This window comes from Notolepis coatsorum, assembly GCF_963971535.1.
Source record: "Notolepis coatsorum genome assembly, chromosome: 6".
Taxonomy (NCBI): Eukaryota; Metazoa; Chordata; class Actinopteri; order Aulopiformes; family Paralepididae; genus Notolepis; species Notolepis coatsorum.
In genome coordinates, this window is record NC_140170.1 from 140,918,416 (window position 1) to 140,945,773 (window position 27,358).

Genomic DNA, 27,358 nt, shown 5'->3' on the forward strand with positions numbered 1-27,358 from the left:
TTTATAGTAATAATAATAAGAAAGGGTCGGGGGGGTTAGGGGTAACCACCCCTGCCCGCGACACCGAGTGAACTGCGCACGACCAGAGGGTTCACTTTCAATAACTAATGCGTGCTTGCCGAATCCCAAACAATATTCATGCTGCAAAGTCATCCTCTAAAGATAGACATTTAGACTAGAGGCAGGCTATATGCTATAAAGAGTAGACTACTACTAAAAAAAAAATGCATTTCAAACTTTTTTTTTTCTTTTTTTTTGCGTGTGGTAATAACCGCGGCGGTAGGAAATATTTTGCAAATGTGTGCGGTAAGGAAAACATCAATACCGCGGCAGCTCTAGCAGAGTGTTATTATAATTGAGCACTTCAAGGTCATCTCGAAGGACAGTGGAGTAAATAATAATAATACAACGGATTTATATAGCACTTTTCCAAATGCTCAAAGACACTTTATGCAAGTAATTTAAGAGACAATACAGGAGTGCCATATTGTGGGATTATTGGCTTACGGCTGGTGCCTGGGGTGTCTTGGATGGGAATGTGGTGGGAATTGATGTATGGGGTGTTTGGGGGACTGGCTGTTTCCGGGGGGGGGTTCACATGCCTTCGAGCAACATTGTACTTATTTTATGCCTATTCTTATGTCTGCATGTTTACGTTGCACTACATTTATACCTCTCCTTATGCCTGCAATTGCCTCCATGTATGAAAAGTGCTATATGAGTTATTAATATGTATTATTATTATTATTATATTGTAAAAAATGTATGCATTAAAATGTCTAAGTCTCGACAACATTGAAAATGAGGGTGACCTCAATTGTCCTTTCGAGAATAAATAAAGGTTCCCCTTAGGTCCCTTTAACCTATAGCTACCTTGATAAGGAGTTAAGGAGCAGGGCAAATGGAGACTGTTTTCACATAAATTCTCCCCAAGGAGGCATGATTTTTTACAAACAATCAACCCAGATGCTAAAAAAAATTTGGGGGGGGAAGTTAGTCCCAGGATAGCCCCTTTCATGACTGTGATTCACAGAGTGAAACCACAGTCACTTCCTAGCCCATAGCAAACCAACGTATGTTGACCATGAAGGACTGGTTCTGCCCGAACCGTTCGTTATACAAGAAATTTCAACGGTACTCAGTTGCACGAGGGTTTCGGACAAAAATACGTGATGGTTTGAAAGCTCGGCATTGCTAATAAACATTTTAAATATTTTTTATAAACTGGTCAACACTGCATTATTTCCGGCGTTGGGTGCATGATGCACATGAGCTGTGATCACAGCGCAGGCGCACCAGGCAGCCAAATACGGAAATAATGCCGTTTTGAGCAGTGTTGACCAGTTTATAAAAAATATTTTAAATGTTTATTAGCAATGCTGAGCTTTCAAACCATCACGTATTTTTGTCCGAAACCCTCGTGCAACTGAGAGTACCTTTGAGATTTCTATGCGATACTTGTATAACGAACGGTTCGGGCAGAACCAGTCCTTCATGGTCAACATACGTTGGTTTGCTATGGGCTAGGAAGCAGGGGAGGAAATTAGGCCATTTTACTCGCCAAATGAGAGTATTATTTATGTTTGGCGAGTGATTCATGAAGAGCACTCGCCACACTGGCGAGTAGTAAACAAAACAAAACAAAAAAAATCATTCTGCAATCTGCTGATTCACTCACTGGCACAAGCCGAACTCTGACTCCCTTATGATTCCTCCCATTTGCGCCTCATAATAATCCATAAGCTCCTCCAATGAACACTCGTTTTCTAGAAGATGTCGCCCATCTAGGGGAAGTGGACAGACCACGGCGTGCGGCCCTACAGACTCCTGTCACCGGCTTGACAACGTAGACAAACTTAGACAAAAACACATCAGTGGATGAAAATAATTGCATGTAGAGTCGCCGCTTTCGGATATCAGTGCGGCCTGACATGGGGGCGAACAGCACGCAACGAGTCTCCTTCGAGTCGGATGAGAATGACAAGTGGGCGTGAGGCTAACGATTCCACTCACTCAAGTCAACCAGCATTAGCCGGCTAGCTACCTAGCATGTAACAAGCTACCATAACGCACGTTCAACATAGTGGACGACTATACTGAGCGGCTTTGCTTAAATGCAGCCGAGTGACATTTTATTATTACCGAATTACCTGGTTTCCCCCCATATCACCACTCGCCCATATGCCCTTCACAACGGTGATGTTGTCATACTTGTCATTCAGAATACACCTGCTGAACCCCTAGCGTTGACATGAGATTCGATTCCAATGTATTGTCATCATACAGCACAAGTACAGTACAACCAGAATACGTTTGGCATCCAACCAGAGTGCAAATGTAACAAGTCAAGTTCAAGTTGTTTTATTTAGCTATTACATAACAGTGAAATGCTTGGTTCTTTCACTGCCCAGCCCAGTCCAACCTAGACCAGCCCAACTTTCCCTGCCCAACCCAGTCCAGCATCTTTCACTGCCCAGTTCAGCCCAACCCAGTCCAGAATAGTTCCCTCTTTCATGTTAATATGTGATATCCTAATATTTTGAAGAGTAGAGACGGTGTGATTAATATATGTTTTATGCTAATATTGTGAAGAGTAGAGACACTTAATGTTTTATGGTAATAAATATTTTAAAGAGTAAAGACACGGTGTGATTATTACTATGATTGAAAATCTATTTAGACGAAGACATACAAAGAAGTAATTATCACAATTAGCGATTTATTTATGGCTGGTAAAAAATCAGTTTGGCTGGTAAAAAAAAATCATATACTCGCCAGTTGGCTGGTAAGCCAAAAAGTTAGTTTCCTCCCCTGCTAGGAAGTGACTGTGGTTTCACTCTGTGAATCACAGTCACAAAAGGGGCTAGTCCCAGGACAGAGTTGATTTCATTCTTACCATCTTCATCCTCATCGTCGTCTGCTGGGTTGATAACCACTGGCGGGTGGGTAGGGCTGGGAACACTCTCCTGTGTTTCTGCCTTGATTACCCCTCTGAGCTGGGGGTTGGCTGCAGTGGGGAGAGGGGCAGGGGGAGGAAGGGCTGGTTCTTCGTGAGGTGGCTCCTCATTCCTGGGCAGACCTGAGGGTAAAGAAATGGTTATTTCCCTTCAAATACAGATTACAATTAAATAGTTGGAATTTTTTTTTTTTTTTACAAATATGGGGCAATACCAGGTTAAGACAGTGTTCTCAATATCAAAATATTACACCAACAGCCACATGTGACACATCAGAAATCAAAAGCAGGGCTTGATTTTCAGAATTTTTGACAGAGGCATGTTAGACCCTCATACTTGGGAATAGCACCGCACAAGACCGTAGCAGACTACAGAGTGGCACGTTCAGCCGAACGCACAATTGGAGTGGGGCTTCCCACCCTCCAGAACATTTACAACAAGCGGTGCAGGGGTAAGGCTAAGAGAATCATCAAGGACTCCAGCCACCCAAACCACTGCCTCTTTTAACTGCTGCGGTCAGGCAAGCGATACCGGAGTCTCATGGCGAGCACAGAAAGACTCAGAAGAAGCTTCTATCCCCAGGCCATCAGGCTGCTCAACGAACAATAAACACTATACAACAACCATCAAACGCACACAGCACACACATCCACACACTCACTTTAAACAAACACACTGCAGCACCCACTCTCCACACTTTAGATCACCTAAACACACTTTATATTTATTTGTAAAGGATTTGCACTACAACTCGTACACCTTACTGTAAATTGTACCTAAATTGTACCTCATCCCATTTCTGCTTTGCACTATATAGTATTGTATATTAGTACATTGCATAGTATATTGTATGGTAACTCAGTTACTTCTATTCTGCATCGAACATTGTACATATGTCTATACTGAACACTGACTTCTATTTTTACTTCTATTACATGCTATACTATTTTATTTCATACTTATCTTGTCTAGCAGTCTCTGGAGCGTAACAGTAAGAAGCATTTTGTATAAAAGTATTCTGTACTTCTGTATGACAACTATTAAAGAAACTTGAACTTGAAACTACTTTAAACACACACCTTTATTGGCAGGAACGTAGATTCCATCTATGAAGCGGGCTTTTTCATGGTAGAAAGCACAGTGGGGCTTCTGACAGCCAGCTGACTGGTGCTCCCAGTAACAGGCTTCTTCCTTCCTGTTTTTCTGTGGATAAGAGGTAAAGAGAAAGCATGTTGAAACAAGTAGAGTATGTGGTGCGATGATGTCATTACCTCCATTTACAAAGACGCTTAGATGTTATCCAGGCCTGATTGATTAACTGCCAGACTTTGTGGAATGATCAAATTAAATAAATAATGTTCCTCCCGACAGATTCAGGGGCAGGGATGATGGCCCTGACACAGGTTTAGGAGAGGGGTCTCACGCCAGGACCTCACCAGGTGCACTCGCTTTTTCGTGCGAAAACAGCTCGCGTGGCCGTCCACACCGAGTCAGACTTTCAGAGCGGGCGGAAGCGCACGGATTTACATTGGAACAGCTGTAAATGCCTAGTCTATATGCGAAGTCAGTCCCTGTTTGAAGATTTTTTTGAAAGATTTCCAGTTCCAGTGTTCTATTGTCCATTTTGCATGTATAAGCAGTTATTATCCAATTAGAATACATTTTAGAATGATGAAATCAGTGTGACTGTGCTCCTGAAAAAGTATAGTATGGTTTATTTGTATTGGGAGAGATACACATTAGCTGGTTGAACAACATCTATCATGTGTGGTAATAATGCAGATATTATTGTATCTTTTTCTGTGAAAATGCGCGTGGGGCACGCTTCCAGCCTGCGATTGTATGTCTGTTGGAAACCTCCGCTCCAAAAAACTGACTACAGTACAGCTCAACTTTTGAGTAGCGAATAGCTGGGTTTTGGCCACCCAGGTGACACAAATGAAGAAAACTACCGTACTTTTCGGACTATAAGCAGCGGCTTTCCCCCCCATTTTTCGACCCTGCGGCTTATATAACGGTGCGGCTAATCTTTTTTTTTATATATATTTTTTTTAAACATAAACATTTTTTGTATCCACTTTTTCTCCCATTTTCTATTTTTCTCCCATCCCAATTTTCATATCGTCCAATTCAACCCTCCCCTGTCTTTGAACGTTGTTTCTTGCCTCCCACAAGCCAGCTGCAATGTGGACTAAGTCATACATAGCACGAGTCCCCTCCGATACTCGAGGTAACAGCCGTCGCATCTTTTTTTCACCTGCGAGGCTCGATCTTTCAGCGTCGGGGGTCTGGGCTTTGGAGGGCCCCGCCCCCGTCGCTTCTTGATTCTACTGAGCAGGCGCACCAACCGACCTGTAGGAGTCGCTGTCCACAACGCCCAATACCCACCCTTCAGTTTCCCTCCCCGTAATACGGCCAATGTGTATTACTGTGGACGACCAGCTAAACTGAAAGCAATGTGGAGAGCGGGGCTCAAACAGGAGGCATCCTGTTCGAGCCTAGTCTCCAGCATTCATTGCGAGCGCCTTGCCCACTGCGCCACGTAGACGCCCTTAACATACACATAAACATACACATAAAATTAGATATGGTTAGATACGGTGCGGCTAATCTATGGATTTTTACAGCTAACTGGGCGCGCTCCCTCAGCTCTGTGACCGTCAGATCAGACTCCTAAATCTGCTGCAGCAGTGCACGTCAACAAACCATTACGGCAAGAGGCTAGTGTATGAGCAGCTCAGAGCTCCTCTTTCAACATGCTGCCTACCTACTGTACCCGGCGCTGCTAACTGGCTAACGTTGCTACCTACTGTACCCGGAGCTGCTAACTGGCTAACGTTGCTACCTACTGTACCCGGAGCTGCTAACTGGGAGCTGCTAACTGGCTAACGTTATGAGAGCTAACGTTGGTACCTACTGTACCCGGCGCTGCTAACTGGCTAACGTTATGAGAGCCAACGTTGGTACCTACTGTACCCGGCGCTGCTAACTGGCTAACGTTATGAGAGCCAACGTTGGTACCTACTGTACCCGGAGCTTCTAACTGGCTAACGTTATGAGAGCTAACGTTGGTACCTACTGTACCCGGCACTAACTGGCTAATGTTATGAGAGCTAACGTTGGTACCTACTGTACCCGGCGCTGCTAACTGGCTAACGTTATGAGAGCCAACGTTGCTACCTAATGTACCCGGAGCTGCTAACTGGCTAACGTTATAAGAGCTAACGTTGCTACCTACTGTACCCGGCGCTGCTAACTGGCTAACGTTATGAGCGCTAACGTTGCTACCTACTGTACCCGGTGCTGCTAACTGGCTCTATCGTTATGAGAGCTAACGTTGCTACCTATATGTACCCGGCGCTGCTAACGCTATGAGAGCTAACGTTGCTACCTAGTACCTACTGTACCCGGCGCTGCTAACTGGCTAACGTTGCTACCTACTGTACCCGGTGCTGCTAACTGGCTCTATCGTTATGAGAGCTAACGTTGCTACTTACTGTACCTGGTGCTGTTAACTGGCTAACGTTATGAGAGCTAACGTTGCTACCTACTGTACCTGGTGCTGCTAACTGGCTATCGTTCCTGTTTAAACAAAAATGTTAATAAATGGGAGCTTCCTCAAACAGCCATCTATTTCCCGACAATCCCCTCTGTGCGGCTTATAGTCCAGTGCGGTTTATATATGTACACATCATTCAATTTAGCTGCGGCTTATAGTGCGAAAAGTACGGTACCACTTTGTGCACATATCCGAGAACAGCTGCAATCAACAACTATTCATCACAGTTTGTGGAAATTTACCCTTCTCAAAACCCTCTTTTCTTGATCCTTCAATCACAACTGTTGCTTACCGTTTTCTCCATGTGGCGGAACTTGCAGACCACTCTGTAGCAGCGTCCCTCCTGCCAGAGGCTGCAGACAGTCTCGTTGCCCAAAGCTGCCTCACAGTGTCTAAATGGGCAGCTGTCTCCCTGCAGAAAAATAAACTAAATTAGTCAATTATACCCAAACCAGCACTTTATAACAACAAAATGTTTGCATCATGTGAATTCTGCAAGCTATGCTTATGTAACAGATGGTCACTGACAGGCACCTAGTGCTCAGCACTCGCCCTCAGTCTGGCTCAAACTGATATTAATACAAGGAAATGGGTCAGCATAACAGAAGTTAAAGGAGATTGGTGTAACACCGTAGTTATACTACTATTAGCAAGGCTCAAGGTCTTGCCATGACACGGACAGTTTAGCTCCTAAACTATACCATGATACACACAAACTAATTCATGACATATTGTTGAGAAGAGTTATTTTTTTTAACAAGAAGATGATCTAAATGGACTTTGAATTTCTGTTATTGAGGCGAGAGTGGCACCCTCCTAGCCCCTTCCGTGACTGCGATGTGCAAGCCAGGGGCTTTTGAATATGCAGTCACTCGCAGCTCCATAGGAGCCAGGCTAATTCGGAACACCAAACACTGCTTAAAAGCTCGGGGTGGGTCTGAAATATATATATAAGGTACCCAGCGTTCAATTAGGGTTTCACACACACATACGGCGGGGTTTGAAAGCTCGGAATTGCTAATAAAACATTTTAAATCATTTTTATAAAACTAGTGGTACTCTCAGAGCGAGCCTTGGCAAAATGGCTTCTTCTTCTTCTACTGCTTTTGTGACATGCCTGGTGCGTCCAGCAATCACTGCGCTCTGTGAGTACCACTCGTTTTATAAAAAATATTTAAAATGTTTATTAGCAACTCCGAGCTTTCAAACCCTGCGTATGTGTGTGTGAAACCCTAATTGAACGCTGGGTACCTTTGAAATTTATATCGGATATATTTCGGACCCACCCCGAGCTTTTAAGCAGTGTTTGGTGGTCCAAATTAGCCTGGCTCCTATGGAGCTGCGAGTGACTGCGTATTCAAAAGCCCCTGGCTTGCACATCGCAGTCACGGAAGGGGCTAGCACCCTCCATGCCCAATTGGAATACATTAATTATGACGTCCATTACATAGACATTGAGTGTCATTTTCTCAAGTGCATTCTAATGTTGTTACGGCTAATGCCAACAGTTTGGGACTGCCAGGCTCTTTGGCTCAAACCAACAACTCAGTGCTCATCAACACTAGACCACCATAAAATTAAATCTCATGCCATCTTTCATGTGGAGAAGACCCATCTCAAATCACAAAGCCACCGTACTTCAACTTATGAACAAATTTACACACAGAGGGAGTCACACTTGTAAACAAAGACTTACTTTAGAGCAGGTGGAGTAGTAGAAGAAGTAGCAGTCGTCACCATTGTTCGTCATGTTGAGGCTGGGTTACTTCTTGACTTGCGGGTGGGGTGATGTGATTGTGACCTTTCGGCTCAGCGGGTGGTTATCTGCAAGCAGGACCCTCCCTGACAACACAGTGACAGACTGTTCACATCTATGGCTTGGGCCACCTTCACTTGGCTGAGAGGCCACAGTCCCTGACGACTGAGGCCGCGTGCTCAGGTTTCAGTGAGCTGCCACAGCAAGTAGATGAAGCACGACAAGGCCAGAGATATTTCAGATATAGATTTGTTGCAAATTCACCTGTGGCCGCTGAGAAGATCTCTCCCTTCTGGGGTGTACTTCTGATTGGGTGTCTCCGTGGCGATATAAACGTCCTGAAGGAACACTTGATCCATGAGATAAGAGGGAAAGGGAGGGTAGGTCGGCCAGAGACACTTGTCGTCCTGTCCTACGACATCCCTCCTCTGAGACACCTTTATCTCCGCCAGACTGCTAAGCATTACTGATGGATGGTGCAAGAGCGTCCATATCTTTTTCTTTCTTTCTTTTTTTTATTATTTTTTATTAATGGCTGGAACTAATGGTAGAAATAAGTAAGTGAGGGGGGGACATAATAGCCAGGGAAGAAAAATATCTTCTCTGAACGGCATCCATGAAGACTACCGGAGGTGAAGCAGAAAAGAGGGAGAAAAAAAGGATAAACTGGCCGATTGGTGGAGAAAAATCCTCAGCTTCTTCTGGACTTGGTGTAGGGGGTTGTGTGCTGGGTGGGGTGCTTGGGTGTGTCAGAAGGATACAAAAATGGAATTCTAGAGGATTCAGGCGTGGATTACAAAAAAAAATACAAAAAAATAAGGAAAAAAGTCTTCTGGGAGACTACTATCTTGGGGACAAACTATCCACATCCAGAGATCCCCAGGAATGGCCGAGAAGCTGCTTTAAAACCTATAGAAACACTCAAAAGGGAACTGAAAAGGGCTGTTAGAGGACAGACATTTGTGCACAAATAATACAATTTCCCACACAAGTGTACACCATCATCAAACACAAGCTATAACCCTGACATGAATGTGGTTTAAAAGTAAAACACTGCCTGGTCCCAATAGAAATGGAACTACGTGGAGTGCCGCTTCGATGAAGCATATTGTAATAATAGCATATCAACTGCCATCAAATCTAGCTATTCACGTTTTAAAGTCGGAATTGTGAATATATGGAATGCTTGACAGATTTGATCTAAGTCCGCTACATATTGTTTTACATATCAAGGCCCTCGTTACACACTGCCAATGTGGAGAAGGAATAAATCCTACTTCCACACGGATATAAATATACATTCTTATACAAAATGGCAATTCGAACAGTACAAAAGGGCAGGTTGGATAATATTAAATTGTATTATATATTAATATTAACTTAGTTATTGGCCTTTAAAACTGCATATTGCCCCTTACGTCAAATTACATTTAAACGCACACCAACAATAGATATATGTCGACAAACACAAAGCTTAATCAAATGTTATAACAAAACATACGAAGGCAATATTACCAGAATCAACGTTTTCTAGGCGAAAGGCATTTTCATCTCCAAAGGTTGGTTATTCTTACAGATATTCATACTGCAAGTAACGTACAAAGTCAAATTCAGACATCAAGAATATTATTAACGCTTCCTAACAATTCTAGAGATGAGTTACCGTGATCGTGAGAACAATACTAGGTTGGAGGACGCTGCTCGCAAATGGACGCCAGCCACCACTAGTAGTAGTAACTGTTAAGATAGGTTAACCATTTGCTTATACTTTCTATACTCAAGTTAGCGAACATAACTTAGAAATTACATAAGCTAACGTTGTAAATAGCTATAATCGACAAGAAATAAACACATGTTAAGCACGTTAGATGAAAGAGATCGGAGTAATTCGCTCAGGCCTAAAATAAGCGGCCTTCGCTGAGGCGAAAATAACGTTAGGCTAGCTTTTACAAGGTTATTAAGCCATTAACGGGTTACACAAAGTAAATATAGTCTCCACTTTAAAGAGCAAGGACATGATACAGAAGTTAAATAAACAAAGCGTATTAATTACCAGTATCACATAAAAAAGTTTTAAAATCTTGTAGAAAAGACCCCGGTCCAGTTTTCTTGACTGCCTACGCACTCAAGCTATAAAAGAAAATGGCGATTTCAGAAAAGGAACACAACTCCGCCACCACGAGAAGCTGGATACTATTGGCCACCACCGCCCCCACGAGGAGAAGCTCCTCCCCCAGAATGAAAGAAAGAAGAATAGTTGAGGGTGTCGTTGCCATAGATATATATAGAACACTAGATAGCTTAAGGCGGAGTCACCAGCGTCACTGAACCGCCGCCATCTTGCCCAGGTCAGCCTTGAGTGAGAGTGAGTGAGCTGCAGACAAAGATACTCATAACTCGCTGAAATATTGACGGATTTACAAACGGGTTGGTTTGCTATAAACATCAAAGATGTATTTATGATACTGCATACTTATACATTTTTTTATAAAAAATGTTTGCTTGAATCATAGCCACGTTAATAATGCTTGTAATAAACCAAACCGTTTGTAAATCCGTCAATATTTCAGCGAGTTATGAGTATTTTTTTCTGTGCAGCTCACTCTCACTCAAGGCTGACCTGGGCAAGATGGCAGCGGTTCAGTGACGTCGCTCTCCATTGGCCGGCAGGCGTGTAGCTTATTCCCAGCGGAAGAGTGCGTCGCGTGCTTCTGCGTTTTCTCAGATCGGCCATGACGCCCATGTGACCACGGCAGCGCGAGAGAGCTGCAGCGCGGAAATAGGCTGTCTAACCTTAACCAGCGGAAAGACAAACTCTAACCTTAACCAGCTCCTTAACAGCGCCTAAACTTAACCCTTCTAACCTTAACCAACTCTGAAACAATGCCTAACCTTAACCTTAACCATGCCTAACCTTAACCGCAGCGCTGCCAGTTGAGCTAAGCGTCGAATGAAAATCATCTGGGATTACGGCTACATAATGCCGCAAGCTCTGCCGCTCCGCTCCGCGGCAAGCTCTGCGGCTGCCGCGGGGCGTGTCGCAGCCAATCAGGGAAAACGCGGAAGCACTCGGCAGCACTCTTCCTCTGGGAATAAGCAATAAGCGGCCGGCAGCGCGGGTAAGCTATCTAGTGTTCTATATATATCTATGGTCTTGCAATAGGGTCCAGCTGCAGCGCCGGGAAATCCTCTCACTGGCATCCTAGGCTGGTAAAGCTATGCCTCCTAAAATGTGAATCGGAAATACAGAAATACCGGCTACAGGCTTTCCGGTTTCCGGGCACCCCCTGATCTGTTTATAGTCCCCAGCGAAACAAACAACAAGCAGGTCTGTCAGCCTGTCGAGGGAAGCGATAACGAGGTTGTTTCTGGGGGGAATACATTTTCATGAGCACCGTGTTGTGATTTCAGCGGCGGGACTTCCTACCTGATTCCCACTTTCGGCCGTAGTGCTTTACCAGGCTTTATCTCTCGAGATAAAGCTGGGAACAAGGTTACTGGCATCCTGTGGCAGCCACAGGACGCGCGCTGATTAGCGGAAAGTACGGACGTATCTCGAAGTACGTCTGTGCTGATTGGCGGCGAGGGACGTCACTCTACATTGGGCCTAGCCCCTCCCCCTTGACCAAGCTTGGTTGAGACGTGCGGTTGTAGAGAGGGTCGTGGCCTGGAATTGATTGAAAACTTTAACAGATTGCAGAATGGGTACAATACGGTTGGAGAGAGGGTTGCGGCCGTGAATACTTTCGACAACAAATGTTTGTTTCCGTGTTCGAGTTTTGCTCTCTGATTGGCCAGGTCATGTGACATGTGCGCCAATCGTGGGACAGCAAGTTTTGATTGATTGATTGAATGAAAACTTTATTAACAGATTGCAGAATGGGTACAGTACAGTACAGCTCTCAATACACACAATTGTTAAGGGGATGCAGACCAGAGAAAGACTTTCGTCTTGTTTACATCAGGCTCCCCCATTTTCAATTCATCGTAACATATATGACATACATGACATACAGATAGACAGTACTGCTACATCTATACATTTATGACATACCAGATTTGCAAATACAGTAGTTTGTGATACGAAAAGAGTCCAGAAGAAAAAAGAGTATATACATTTGACGTAGAAACTGTACATTGGAGGAGGTTGGGTGGGGGGGGGGGGGGGGGGGGGGTACTGTACATTGGAGGGGGTTGTGTTAGGACATTTACAGGGGCCAGTTTCGAATTGCAGTCTCCCGTAGGTGTTTTTTGAGTGTTTTTGAAAGTGGGTAGTGATTCACATTCCTTTACAGCTTTGGGTAGGGCGTTCCACATTGATGTGGCATAATTGCGAAACGTGTTTAGTCCCTTGTTTGAGCCAAATCTGGGTTTAACATGATTTGTGGAGCTCCCTCTGGTGTTGTGATCGTGGTATTCACTGACCTTTGGGAAGTATTTTGACATGTATATGGGTACCTTTGTCGTGTAGTGTATCTTGTAGACCAGGCCCATTGCAAGTTGCTGTACTCTGTCATTTACTCTAAGCCATCCTAGGTTGTCAAAGTGGGCAGGGGTGAGGTGGGTTCTAGGAGTAAGGTCAAGCAGTAGTCTGACCAGTTTGTTTTGAGATGTTTGTAATTTTGTTTTTAGCGCCTTTGAGGTGCTTTGGTACCATGAGGTGCAAGCATAGTCGTAGTACCCTTGAATCAGTGCTCCTGCCAGTCTTCAGGGTATTCTTGTTTACCAGTGAGGAGATCCGGTACAAGAATCGAGTTCGTTGGTTGACTTTTTTTATTACATTGGATGCCATTTTGTCACAGGAAAGATTTGCCTCTAGGATGGAACCCAGGTAGGTAATATCTTCTTTCCTTGTGACAATATTGTCACCCACTGTAACTGAGAAGCCGTCGGTCTTGCTGAGTTTGTTATATGAACCGAAGAGAATGGACTCTGTTTTGCCCATGTGTAATGATAGTTTGTTATCAGCGAGCCATATGCAGATTTTGCCTAGTTCTGAGCTGAGGGTTTTTTCAACCTGTAACTTGTTCTTGTCAGAGACCAGCAGGGCTGAGTCGTCCGCAAACAGGAACAAGTTGCAGTCACAAGCTGACGACATGTCATTTGCATAAATTAGGAACAGTAGCGGACCTAGTATGCTTCCTTGTGGAACACCACAGCTTACTGTGAGGGGGGGGGGGGTAGAGTACCGTTTACCACCACCATCTGCTCTCTCCCCTCCAGGTAGGATTGCATCCAGCTCACTGATAGACTATCAAAACCAATTGCTTTTAGCTTGTCAATCAGAATGGTGTGATTGACAGTGTCGAAGGCCTTTTGTAGGTCCAGCATGACCATGCCGCAGTGTTTGCCCGCGTCCACCTCTTGTTTGATGTGGTCGTTTAAATAGAGAAGGCATGTGTCAGTGGAGTGGGATGTTCTGAAGCCAGATTGGAATTCGTAGATTAGATTTTTTTCCGCTAGGTATTTTTCGACATTTTCCATGACTTTCGAGATGGAGGTAAGGATAGAAACAGGGCGGTAGTTGCCTGGGTATAATTTACTGTTTTTTTTGTGCAGGGGTGTTACTCTCGCAATTTTGAAGTCATTGGGGACGTGTCCCTGTTTTATGGAGAGGTTTATTATGTGTGTGATGACTGGGGTGATGGCGGCTGCTGAGTCTCTGAGGAATTTGGAGGGGATGTTGTCATGGCCAGTGGCCTTGTTAGGTTGGAGGGCGCTCAGTTTTTTGAGTACCTCATCTGTTGTTACCATTTCCAGTTTGAAGTCGTCTTTGTGGACCCCTAGGTTCTTGTAGTATGCTACTATGTGTTCTACCCCATAATGCCCTGAGTGGGAGGGTAGTTTGTTTACCAGTGTTGTGGCTATGTTTGTGAAGAAACTGTTTAAGTAATTGGCTACATCCAGCTTGTCTGTGATGAGCGTGTTGTCCGTCTTCATGTTTATGTTTGAGAATCTGGTTTTAAGTTTTTTACTGCAGCCTAGTTGGTTATTGAGTAATTTCCAAAGTTCACATGGTTTGTTTTTGTTTTCCTCGGTTTTGTCATTGATGAATTTTTTTTGTTTTGATCATGGAGTTTACGTAATTTTTTAGTCTGTTTCTTTCCAGTTTGAGTTCAGTCACGTGGGCTTGGAGTTCACTGCTCGTGCTTATGGTAAGCTTTGACTGACTTTTACGAAACTCAGAGAATTTTTTGTCTCTGGTTTTCATAGCGGTCAGTATTTCAGTGTGCATCCACGGCTCTGTGCGATTTTTTACCCTGGTGGTTCTTAGGGGGGCCATGTTGTTTAGTATCGTTGAAAATTTGGTTTTGAAACCAAGCCATGTTTCTTCAATCAGTGTACCATTGAGCTCATCTGACCAGTCCACTCTCCAGTTCAAGGTTAAAGGCCTCGCTAGAGTAGGTTTTGAGGTCTCTAGATGTGACTGTTTTGTGACAGCCAGCCTTTTGTTTTAGCTTTTTGCTGGTACAGAATATCATATAATGATCACTTAACCCGCATGCTATAACCCCTTTATTGGAGATCTTGGACTTGTCAGAGGTTAGGATGAGGTCAATGGTAGTCTGAGTTGACTCACATACACGTGTGGGTTGTGTGATTAGCTGGCTGAGGCCGTGCAGATCACAAAACCTATTGTAGGATTTGAAGACGGGTGCATCTTTTTGTTGTATATCCGTGTTCCAATCCCCAATAAGAATAATTTCTGCATCCTCAGCTCCAGCTAAGCACACATCCAACACATCACAAAAGCCATTTTGGTCTGGCGGTCTGTAAATTGTGCCGACTAGAACAGATTTAGCCCTTTCAAATAGAATTTCTACAAAAACAGTTTCAATAGCCTCATGATCTAGGTCTGTACGGTTAATAAATTTGGTGTCTTTATGAATGTACATACAGACACCTCCTCCATGCCTGTTCCTGTCATTGCGGACTATAGAATAGTTCTCCAATTCAATTTCCGGGTCTGTTACTGATGAATCCAGTTTAGTTTCAGAGAAACATAGAAATGTTGCCTTATTTCTGCCAGTTTGTGTCTGAGGCTGTTTACATTAAGATGGAAAATATGAAGTCCGTTTTTATTTGCTGTGTTGTCAATATCCTTGAGATAAAGGTTCTGTGCCTATTTCCGGGTCTAACAGCCGCAAACTAACCTTAATCAACTTCGAAAGAGCGCCTAAGCTTAACCAGTGTAGAAACTTGCGGTCCCACGATTGGCGCACATGTCACATGACCAGAAACGCGCGGGCCAATCAGAGACGCGGAAACAAACATTTGTTGTCGAAAGTATTCAGGCGTCTCGCGCCGGCCTGGAATTTATTGAAAACTTTAACAGATTGCAGAATGGGTACAATACAGTTGGAGAGAGGGTTGCGGCAGCGTGAATACTTTCGACAACAAATGTTTGTTTCCGCGTTCGAGTTTTGCTCTCTGATTGGCCAGGTCATGTGACATGTGCGCCAATCATTCTGTGCAAGTTCTGTGCCTATTTCCGGGTCTAACAGCCTGCAAACTACCTGGCGTTCTATCCTGCAAACTAACCTTAACCAACTTCGAAAGAGCGCCTAAGCTTAACCAGTGTAGAAACTTGCGGTCCCACGATTGGCGCACATGTCACATGACCAGAAACGCGCGGAAACAAACATTTGTTGTCGAAAGTATTCAGGCGTCTCGCGACGGCCTGGAATTGATTGAAAACTTTATTAACAGATTGCAGAATGGGTACAATACGGTTGGAGAGAGGGTCGCGGCCTGGAATTGATTGAAAACTTTATTAACAGATTGCAGAATGGGTACAATACAGTAAAATACTTTCATCATCTCTTTTTACTACACAGTTCTGTATTGCTTGTACAGTTGTACAGTATATCCCCTCTATCAGATAGATTTATTATTATTATTATTATTGGATACAGGAGTTTGGGTACAAAGAGCCTCTTCAAGTCGATTCTACAGACTTGATTCTAGTCATGACTCAATGAGCAATCTGAGCATTACCGCTATATGTACAGTACTTCACTAAGCCGTCTAGCTCACATTGATTGATTGATTGATTGAAAAGTTTATTAACAGATTGCAGAATGGGTACAGTACAGTACAGCTCAATTGTTTTTGAAAGGGTAGGGCGTTCCACATTGATGTGGCATAATTGCGAAACGTGTTTAGTCCCTTGTTTGAGCCGAATCTGGGTTTAACATGATTTGTGGAGCTCCCTCTGGTGTTGTGATCGTGGTATTCACTGACCTTTGGGAAGTATTTTGACATGTACATGGGTACCTTGGTCGTGTAGTGTATCTTGTAGACCAGGCCCACAGATAACGACTAGAATAGATTAACGAACTCCATATAAATCTATAGTTCATTAATGATGCAGCAGCTCAGACCAGGCTGCAGAAACAAATTAGTGGGGGGGCATAAAATGTTCTCGGGGGAGGGGGGGCACAATGGTTTTTCAACACAGGTTCCCTTTTATACGTTTCAGCTGGGACAGCGGCGCTGTGGCTTGCTTGGCGCTGCCCACAGTGCTGAACTAAACAGCAGAGAGGCAATTGAAAAATCAAATTTCTCTCTCTTAAGAACATTCACTTATACAAAAACAGACTGAACGGATATATATATATAACAGACCTGCTGGGGCCGCGGACTGAGAGCAGGGGACACAAACAGGCTGGATAAGATGGTCAGGAAGGCCAGTAGTGTGGCTGGGGTGGAGCTGGACTCTAGCGAGGGTGGCGGAGAGGAGGAACTAAGCTCCAGGCCATCAGGGAAAACCCCTCCCACCCACTATACACAGACTTGGCTGACAGGAGGAGCATGTTATAGGCTCACACTACCTAAATCACTGAGCACAGAGTGACAGTTACCATCTTCTTGGACTCTTACTTTTTAAACAGCACTGTGCAATATTAGACTTCAGTATATTTTTACTGTATTTATTTACTGTATCTTTTATTCAACTTTTATTCTATTTCATTTTATTCTATTCTTAGGCCATTTGTTTTGTTATTCTTATTCGTGACTTGTTCTGTCTAAATGTTTAATGTTGAGTGATTTGCAGTGTCAAATTTCCCTCAGGATAATACATTTCTATTCTATTCTATATCTTTGAAGTCTCCATTTATTCAACACTTCTGAATTCACTGACAAACTGAACTGAACTGACAAAAATAAGGTGCATAAAAAAGCAAACAAAATTCCTCCACAGGCTACTCACCATCATTAGTAGAGCGGCAAGTGGCGTTTGGGGACAGAGTGAAATCTTCTTAAAACACTGCCCCTCCACTCATTCCTGAACTTTTTTGTTAAGTCCTTCTCAAATGCCAACTGAATTAAATTGGCCTTGCATCGATGAAGCATACTAAGGCGATGTTCTGTAAAGACGTTCTTGAGGGTAGAAAACGAATTCTCACAGAATGCCGTGCTAGCTTCAGTAGTGTTGTTGTTGACATCAAATTATTATAATTTTTTTTACAAGGGTGGGCACAGCTGACTGCAGCAGCTGATACTGTATACACACACACATACACTGCTGAATAATGAGCGTGCAACAAGATGGTATATAAATATGGTATATTAATAGTCTAGTGTGCTGTACTGTGTGATGACAATACATTTGAATCGAATCTAATTGTGCATGCGGCCCTCGAGTTGCATTATAATGAGCTGGACAGGTGTGTATGTGTGTGTGGTAACGTGAACGAGTAGGGGGTATCTGCAGAGCCGCAGAGCCAGGCTGGACGGGTTGGAGGCGGGGGCTTCGTAGTCTGGACAAGTATTAGTGGTCTGGACAAGTATTGCGGATGAGGGGGGGGGGGGGCTCTCTCGCTATGTGTTGGAGTGCGCAATGTGTATGCGCATGCGTGTGGACTGGAGCATGTGAGAGTATAAAGAGTAAAATTTTTTAAACCCGTCCAATCTTTCGCCGTCGACTAAAGACTCACTACTTCAACCATTATCTAAATAAAAAAAATCTAACCCTAACTAACCTTACTGTCATGCACTTGTCCTAATAAACTAACCTACACTGTAGCACTCAACACTTTATGAACATTGTTACTCAGCTGATAGAGTTGTGCCCTTCCTGATGGCTTGTCGTACAGAACTTGTAAGTCGCTTTGGATAAAAGCGTCGTCTAATCATAAATGTCTAGATGTAACATTACTGTCTATGTACCTATGTAAACGAGACAAAAGTTAAGTTTACTCTATTATTTCGCCGTCGACTAAAGACTCACTTCTTCAACCATTATCTGAATAAAAAAAATCTAACCCTAACTTGTGGTGTTATGTTGATGTGTGTGCGCTTACGCGAAGTGCACAGGCCACCGTACTGGGGGGTCAGGGGGAGTTAGAGGAAACTAACCGGCACACCCGTGTAACGTAGCGAGGCTAAGCTAATAAAGATACTTACAACCAAAGCAGAGGACTCACGTATTTGTTACCGTGCAAAGTAACACGACATGGTGTCAGAAGTCCTGCTAGAGTTGTGTGTGAGTTCGGTCGGACGTTAAAGTGCCATTTGAGACTTGTTTATGACGAAGAAAAGCAGAAGGAGAAAGAAAAAGATGGTGGATAACGCCAATAACGCTGTAGCTCCGGTAGCGGCAGCGGTTTCAAGTGCTACGTTTAGCATCCAGCCTCCTGAGTCCTTCGACTTCTCAAAGCCGCAAGAGTGGGCCAAGTGGATACGCAGGTTCGAAAGATTTCGCCTGGCAAGTAACCTAAATGCTAGCTCTGAAGAGAATCAAGTCAACACGCTAATATATTGTATGGGCGATGAGGCGGACGATATTTTACGTGGACTGAATCTGGCTGTTGATCTACGACGTACGTACCAAGGAGTGCGGGATGGATTGCAAGGTTTCTTCGTGGTCAAGAAGAACGTGATATATGAACGAGCCAAGTTTAACATGCGCAAACAGGGAGAAGGTGAAACAGTCGACTCATTTGTGACGTCATTGTATGCGCTGGCGGAGCATTGTACATACGGAGTGTTGCATAATGAACTTATACGTGACAGGCTTGTCGTCGGTCTGATGGATAAGCGGCTGTCAGAACGCATGCAGCTGGACCCAGACTTAACCTTGGAGAGGGCATTGAACATGGCGAGGCAGAGTGAGGAGGTGAAACGACAGCAATCCTCTCTGCGAGGGGATGCCAGGACAGAGGCAAGTGACATTAAATCGGTGGACAGGGTGTTTAAGAGCAGTAGCAAGAACTATGCTAAGAACAGCCCCCAACAGGCTAACAGCTACACAGCCAAACCACTCAGTACCCAGTACTCGAGGGGGAGAAGTGTCCAGTGTCATAAATGTGGCAGTTCTCAGCTCCACCCACAGCGCGATTGCCCTGCTAACGAGGTGAAGTGCCATTCATGTGGGAAGATGGGCCATTATAAACGTGTGTGTAAATCTTCCAAAAATGTACATGAGGTTGAAGAAGACTATTCCTGCTCCTGTGATGGGGAGGAGGAGCACATGTTCTTGGGCAGCATCACAACTGATGGGGAGCCATGGATGGTCGACATAGACATCAATGGCAGACGTGTGCCATTCAAAATAGACACTGGCGCTGATGTTACTGTGATGCCTCACACTGTATTCAGAGAGATATACAAACACAAGGATCCACCTACCCTGCAGAAAGCAACAAAACCACTGATGGGACCTGGGAGGAGTCCACTAGATGTTGTGGGCGTCGCCAAGCTGTTGCTGAGGAGAGGAGAGAGAGAGGTGTTGGAGGATGTGTACGTCGCTCGACACCTACACTCAGCGTTGCTGGGGAGACCTGCTATCAGCAAGATGGAGCTTGTGGCACGTCTAGACAGTATAACGATGGAGACGCTCAAGACGACCTACCCAAAGATATGCAGTGGTCTCTGGGAGATGAAACAGCCGTATGCAATCAGGCTGAAACCGGGGGCTCAACCATTCTCACTGAAGACGCCCAGAAGGATTCCATTGCCACTGATGGACAAAGTCAAGCAAGAACTGTCCCGCATGGAAAGCCTCGGAGTGATCAGCCGGATCGAAGAGCCAACCGACTGGTGCGCTGGCATGGTAGTAGTCCCTAAGAAGAAGACAGAGGAGGTGCGCATATGTGTCGATCTCACAAACCTCAATGAGTCAGTGTGCCGGGAGAAATACACCCTGCCAACAGTCGAGGAAACACTGGGAATGCTGGCCGGAGCTAGGATATTCAGCAAGTTAGACGCGAACATGGGATTTTGGCAAATACCCCTGACTGAGGAGTCGTCAAAGTATACAACTTTCATCACGCCGTTTGGTCGTTACCACTTCAATCGCCTACCTTTCGGCATCGCCTCCGCCCCAGAACACTTCCAAAACAGAATGGTGACTGAGGTCACAGAGGGGCTGGAGGGTGTCGTCTGCCACATGGATGATGTGCTGGTGTGGGGCCGATCACAGGAGGAGCATGACGCTCGTCTGCATGTCGTGCTGGGGAGGATCGAGAAAGCAGGAATCACCCTGAACACAGGCAAGTGCGACCTGTCAAAGGAAGAGGTGACCTTTCTAGGCCATGTGATCTCCAGCAGTGGCATTAACCCCGACCCGAGTAAGACGGATGCCGTGAGGAGGATGGAGGAGCCGACAAATGTCAGTGAGCTGAGAAGCTTTCTCGGCATGGTAAACCAGCTGGGGAAGTTTATCCCGCGGCTGGCGGAGAGAGACAAGGCCCTGCGAGACCTTCTGTCAAAGAAGAACTGCTGGCTGTGGGGCATCGAGCAGGCCAAAGCCTTTCAAGATTTAAAAGATGCACTAATATCTCCACCAGTGTTGGCCATGTACGATAACCACAGGGAGTGCAAGGTCTCAGCGGACGCGTCGTCGTACGGCTTGGGGAGTGTGCTTCTCCAAAAATGGGATGGAGTGTGGAGACCAGTAGCCTATGTGTCGCGGTCTCTCACACAGACTGAGCAGAGATACGCACAGGTTGAGAAGGAGGCCCTGGGCTTGACCTGGGCTTGTGAGAGGTTTAGAAATTTTCTCATCGGCAGACACTTCCAGCTGGAGACGGACCACAAGCCTCTCCTGAGTCTCCTGGGGTCTCAGGCGTTGGATGATCTCCCTCCACGGATTCTGCGCTTCCGGATGCGCCTGATGCGCTATTCCTATTCCATTGCACATGTGCCAGGGAAGAGCCTGTGGACTGCTGACACGCTCTCACGTGCTCCTGTGAAGAGGAGGGAGACACCAGAGGAGGAGGAGTTATTTGAGAATACAAATATCTATGTGGACATGGTAATAGAGAACCTGCCAGCGAGCACTGCCTACCTGGACGAGCTGAGAGAGCAGTTGGAGGGGGACAGTGTGTGCGCACAGGTGAAGCAGCGGTGTGCAGAAGGATGGCCACCACACAACAGTGAACCGGCTCTCAGGCTGTACTGGGCGGAACAGGCGTCACTCACAGTAGAGGATGGACTGTTGCTGAGGGGAAGCAGGCTTGTAATCCCTTCAACAATGAGAAACGACGTGCTTGCCAGGCTGCATGAAGGCCACCAGGGGGTGGTAAAGTGCAGGGAGCGAGCACGGCAGTCTGTATGGTGGCCCGGGCTCAGCCAGCAGCTGAATGAGCTGGTCCTCAACTGCCGAACATGCTGCAAAGAGAGAGAGAACCAAAGGGAGCCCCTGATGCCATCTCAATACCCGGGGCGACCGTGGCAGAAGTTGGGAGCGGACCTGTTCATGCTGGAGAGCAAGACTTACCTGCTGGTCGTGGATTATGCATCAAGGTACGTGGAGATCGCTCTGCTGACTCCTACAAAATCAACAGACGTCATCCACCACCTGAAGTCAATTTTCGCACGCCATGGTATCCCGGAGGAACTGGTGACGGATAACGGGCCGCAATTCTCCGGAATGGCCTTTGCAGCGTTTGCGACATCATATGGGTTTCGCCATGTCACAAGCAGCCCGAGATATCCCCAGAGTAATGGGGAGGCAGAACGTGCTGTCAAGACGATAAAAGGCCTCCTGAAAAAGGCGGCCGACCCATACCGTGCTCTGCTGGCATACAGAGCCACCCCGTTGCATAACGGATACAGTCCAGCCCAGCTTCTTATGGGGAGGAGACTCCGCACAACGGTGCCAACGCTTCCTGCTCTACTGGTCCCTACTCTTCCTGACAGTAAGGCGGTGGTCCAGAAGGAAGAGGAGAGGAGGATGAGAGATGCACAAAGCTACAACCGGCGTCATCGTACGCGAAGTCTCGACAGGCTCACTCCAGGAAAGGAGGTGTGGGTCACAGATCAAAGTGCAACTGGAGTTGTGGCCAGCAGTCACCCCACTCCACGTTCGTACATCATAGATGGACCCCATGGAACACTAAGGCGTAACCGTCGCCATCTCGTCCCCATGGAGCCCTCACCGGAGCAGAGTGCAGCAGAACCTACGGAGCAGGAGGTCCTGGAACCACCAGCTACTCCCAGAACCAGGTCTGGGAGATGTGTGGTGAAACCAACTAGGTTGGACCTGTAAGAGACAGTAGAGAGAGAGAGTAAAGAAAAGTGACATTCCTGCGATAGAATGAAAGAGGTTTATGGTTAAGATAAGACATGTGTTTCATGTATATATATATTATTAGTTTAGATATACATTTCGAAAGAAAGCAATTGCTATGTTTAATATAACCCATGGTTTATATGGTGTTAAAGAAATTGTTTAGATCAGTTCAGATGAACAGACCTTTTAGATATAGAGGCAGAATAATCCTCTAAGGTCTGGGGAATGTTATGTTGATGTGTGTGCGCTTACGCGAAGTGCACAGGCCACCGTACTGGGGGGTCAGGGGGAGTTAGAGGAAACTAACCGGCACACCCGTGTAACGTAGCGAGGCTAAGCTAATAAAGATACTTACAACCAAAGCAGAGGACTCACGTATTTGTTACCGTGCAAAGTAACACGACATAACTAACCTTACTGTCATGCACTTGTCCTAATAAACTAACCTACACTGTAGCACTCAACACTTTATGAACATTGTTACTGAGACGAAAGTTAAGTTTACTCTATTATTACTAGATCTGGTATGTCATAAATGTCTAGATGTAGCAGTACTGTCTATGTACAAGTTTACTCTATTATTACTAGATCTGGTATGTCATAAATGTCTAGATGTAACATTACTGTCTATGTACCTATGTAAACGAGACGAAAGTTAAGTTGAAAATGGGGGAAGGTAAGTTGAAAATGGGGGATCTATGTAAACTAGCATGGCTTTGTCATTATTCCAATGTACCCAACCCCCCCCCCCCCCACCTCCAATGTACAGCCCCACCCAACCCCACCCAACCTACCCAACCTCCTCCAATGTACAGTTTCTATGTCAAATGTATGTCAGTATTCCAATGTACAGTATGTCCCCCCCCACCTCCAATGTACAGCCCCACCCCACCTACCCAACCTCCTCCAATGCACAGTTTCTATGTCAAATGTATATACACTCTTTTTCTGGATTTTTTGTATCACAAACAGTACTGTATTTGAAAATCTGGTATGTCATAAATATATAGATGTAGCAGTACTGTCTATCTGTATGTCGTGTGCGTCATATGATGAATTGAAAATGGGGGACCAATGATGGAAACAAGACGAAAGTCTTTCTCAGGTCTGCATCCTCTTAACAATTGTATGTATTGAGCTGTACTGTACCCATTCTGCAATCTGTTAATAAACTTTTCAATCAATCAATCAATCAACGAGACAAAAGTGAAGTTGAAAATGGTGCGCAGTAGTGCAAATACACAGGGGGGGTTGGGTAGGGGGGGGACATACTGTACATTGGAATACTGACATACATTTGACATAGAAACTGTACAGACCACTAATACTTGTCCAGACCACGAAGCCCCGCCTCCAACCCGTCCAGCCTGGCTCTGCGGCTCTGCAGATACCCCCTATTGGAGTGAACGCGTATCTGCCGTGCGAGACTAGGCGAGAGGCTGTCGTCAAATCTGAGGTGTCTGACGTTCTGACTCCTCCCCCAGCTGCACTCAGCTACTCTCGTCTACTTTCGAGGCGAGCCGAAATCAATCTCGAACATGCCTATTAACGTTCGCTAACATAGAGAAACTTCTGTACTACAGAATCTGTACTTTAAGCCAATCAGCACACGTCCTGTGGCTGCCACAGGTGCCAGTGAGCGGATTCTCCAGCGCTGCAGCTGGAGGCTACTCTGTAGTTGGCCATACTTATTAACCCTCCCATTAATTCTCCCGTATTTCAACCTTCTCTCTGTTACGTCTGGTACTCTAGCGAGTGCCAGCACTTTAACTAGTGTTCTAACTATTGCGACAGTGTCGTGTTATTCTGTTGAGTTTCACGTTACGGCATATGGCCGAACGTGACGTTGACGTTGATGTTCTGGTGTACGTTACATTGCATGTGTATTGAGTTCAAAAACACCGACATGCTGAAACTACGTGTTGTCTGATTCTTCCAACATAACATTGGCGACGAGAGATGGCTGAATTATCTATCCCACCCCCTCCACCCTTCCTACCGCTGCCCGGTGAGCCGCCCGTCCCGTGGGCGCGTTGGATTTCCTCGTTCGAGACGTATATCCTGGCTACCGGTTTGGACTTGTCCGCTGTGAGAAAACGTGCATTACTACAGCACTGTTTAGGCGTGGAGGGACAGCGTGTGTGTGAAACGCTCGGCACATTAGACAGTGACACATATACGTCGGTGGTGGCGCTCCTAAAGGGACATTTCGCCACTCCACAGACTGCACTCCTCCGTCGAGTTGTGTTCCGACGGAGACATCAACGTACTGGCGAGTCAATAACGCAGTACGTCGCGGACCTACGGGGCTTGGCTAGCTCATGCAAATTCGGGGCATTACAGGATGAAATGGTGAGAGACCAACTCATATTGAACACTGACAGTGATAAAATCAGGGAAAGACTACTGTTGGAAAATGACGAGCTGACATTAGCAGTAGCTATTAGACTAGCAGTGCAGGTGGAATCTGCTATGAACTGTGCAGCTAGTTTGTCTACCTCCCCCCGCCCCAACACACACATGCCAGTAGAGGGTGCAAGCACGCTCAGCTCAAGGGTGTCCCTCCTCAATGTGAGTGCAGACGACGGCGGGGACAATATACTGCTAGCCTCCCAGTCACGTGACCGCTCACGCCAGCCGTGCGGGAATTGTGGCTCCCTTTCACACAACTCCAGAGCCCAGACCTGCCCTGCCCGTGGCAAAGCCTGCTCCAACTGCGGGAGGCTAAACCACTTCCAAAAGGTCTGCAGGTCAGCCCCAGCTAGCGCTTCCAAGCCACCGACCACTATCATCCATAATGTCAGCTCAGGACGAGTGCCATTCAAAACATGCTCATTGGTGGTTGGTGACATCACACTGCCCCTCCTCCTCGACACTGGAGCCACAGTGTCTCTATTGAATTGGGCGACATACTCTCAATTCTTCTCCCACAAACCACTGGGCCCGCCCACCACCACCCTGCGAGGCTACGCCGACTCCAAGATTGACATCGTTGGCTCCCTCCAGCTGCCGGTGAGGTACGGAGAAAGGACACTGCCTGCCTTCAATTTCAACATCGCACGCCGAGGGACCAACCTCCTCGGCCTCGACCTCTTCAGTGGCCTCGGTTTCTCTCTGCTGGACACCACAGGCTCAGAGATCCACACCGTCACCGCTGTCTCCTGGCAGCAACAGTGGCCGGCACTGTTCAACGGCGTGGGCTGCCTCCAGGGTTTCGCTCACCAGCCCCTGCTAGACCAAAAAGTGACTCCGGTCATCCAGCCCCTTCGCCGTTCCCCCCTGGCTCTCCGTGAGGGCATCGCCACCGAGTTACAGAAGATGCTGGACGACGACATCATCGAACAGGTGAACGCGTCACCCTGGATCTCCAACTTGGTGGTAGCAAAGAAGAAGACAGGGGACCTGCGACTCTGCGTGGACATGAGAGCGGTAAACAAGGCCATCGTCCCTGATAAATACCCCCTGCCAACCACAGAGGAGCTCACCGCCCAGTTCCACGGGTCCAAGGTGTTCTCTAAGCTGGACCTTCGTCAGGGGTACCTCCAGGTGCCACTACACCCAGAGAGCCGCAACCTCACCGCGTTCATCACCCACAGGGGGGTCTTCCGTTACAAACGCATGGCTTTTGGCTTAAGCTCCGCCCCCAGCTGCTTCCAAAAGATCATGGCCTCCGTCTTCGCCGGGATCCCCGGGGTGGCCATCTACCTCGATGACATCGTGGTGCACGGGGCCAACGCCGAGAGTCACGACGCGAGCCTCCACAGTGTCTTAAGTGCGATGGCGAAGCACCACCTCACACTCAACGGCGAGAAGTGTGTCTTTGCCACCACGACCATTGACTTTGTTGGGTTCCGCCTCTCGGCTGACGGCATGTACCCGCTCCAGTCAAACACAGAGGCCATACACAGTGTCCCAGAGCCCACCTCAGCGGCCCAGGTGGCCTCTTTCCTGGGCATGACGGCGTACTACCTCCGCTTCCTGCCACACTACTCCGACACAACTGCACCGCTGCGGAAGCTGCTGAAGCAGGACGAGCCCTGGCTCTGGACGCCTGCCTGCTCGAAGGCTGTGCGCCTCCTCAAGTCCCAGCTCACCTCATCACCAGTCCTGGCGTTTTTTGACCTAGACAGCACCACCCTCGTCACGTGTGACGCCTCCGCCGCAGCCGTGGGCGCGGTACTGTCACAGCTGCACGGGGGTGTGGAGAGGCCGGTCGCTTTCGCTTCACGGGCCCTTAGCCCCACAGAACAGAGGTACTCAGTGGGGGAGCGAGAGGCCCTGGCCTGCATCTGGGCATGTGAGCGCTGGCATATGTACCTCTACGGCCGCTCATTCACGCTTAGGACGGACCACCAGGCTCTCACTACCCTCCTCGCCACGTCAGGCACTGGCCACAAACCGCTCCGCCTCCACCGCTGGGCTGACCGCCTGCAGCAGTACAACTTCGGTTTGCAATTCACGCCGGGCCGGGACAACGTAGTAGCTGACCTACTGTCACGCGCCATCCCCAGTTCCCCCACGGCCCCGCCCTCGACTCCCGATCGGGATCAGGCTGAGCATGACCT

General features: G+C 46.5%; 1 protein-coding gene across 3 annotated transcripts in view; it reads right to left on the bottom strand.

Annotated features, from left to right (window-relative positions):
* zc3h11a (zinc finger CCCH-type containing 11A) overlaps nt 1-10,404 on the bottom strand; it is a 35,203-nt gene extending 24,799 nt beyond the window's left edge. Inside the window, exons 1-7 of one of the 3 annotated variants that reach the window (XM_084316968.1) lie at nt 10,326-10,398; nt 9,788-9,857; nt 8,537-8,610; nt 8,213-8,358; nt 6,809-6,928; nt 4,037-4,160; nt 2,897-3,079 (exon numbers count right to left, since the gene is read on the bottom strand). In XM_084316968.1, coding sequence (XP_084173094.1) covers nt 2,897-3,079; nt 4,037-4,160; nt 6,809-6,928; nt 8,213-8,266 — 481 coding nt within the window. In that variant the 5' untranslated portion in view covers nt 8,267-8,358; nt 8,537-8,610; nt 9,788-9,857; nt 10,326-10,398. The other 2 variants (XM_084316969.1, XM_084316967.1) reach the window with 2 other exon arrangements.
* Between the last annotated feature and the right edge of the window lie 16,954 nt (nt 10,405-27,358).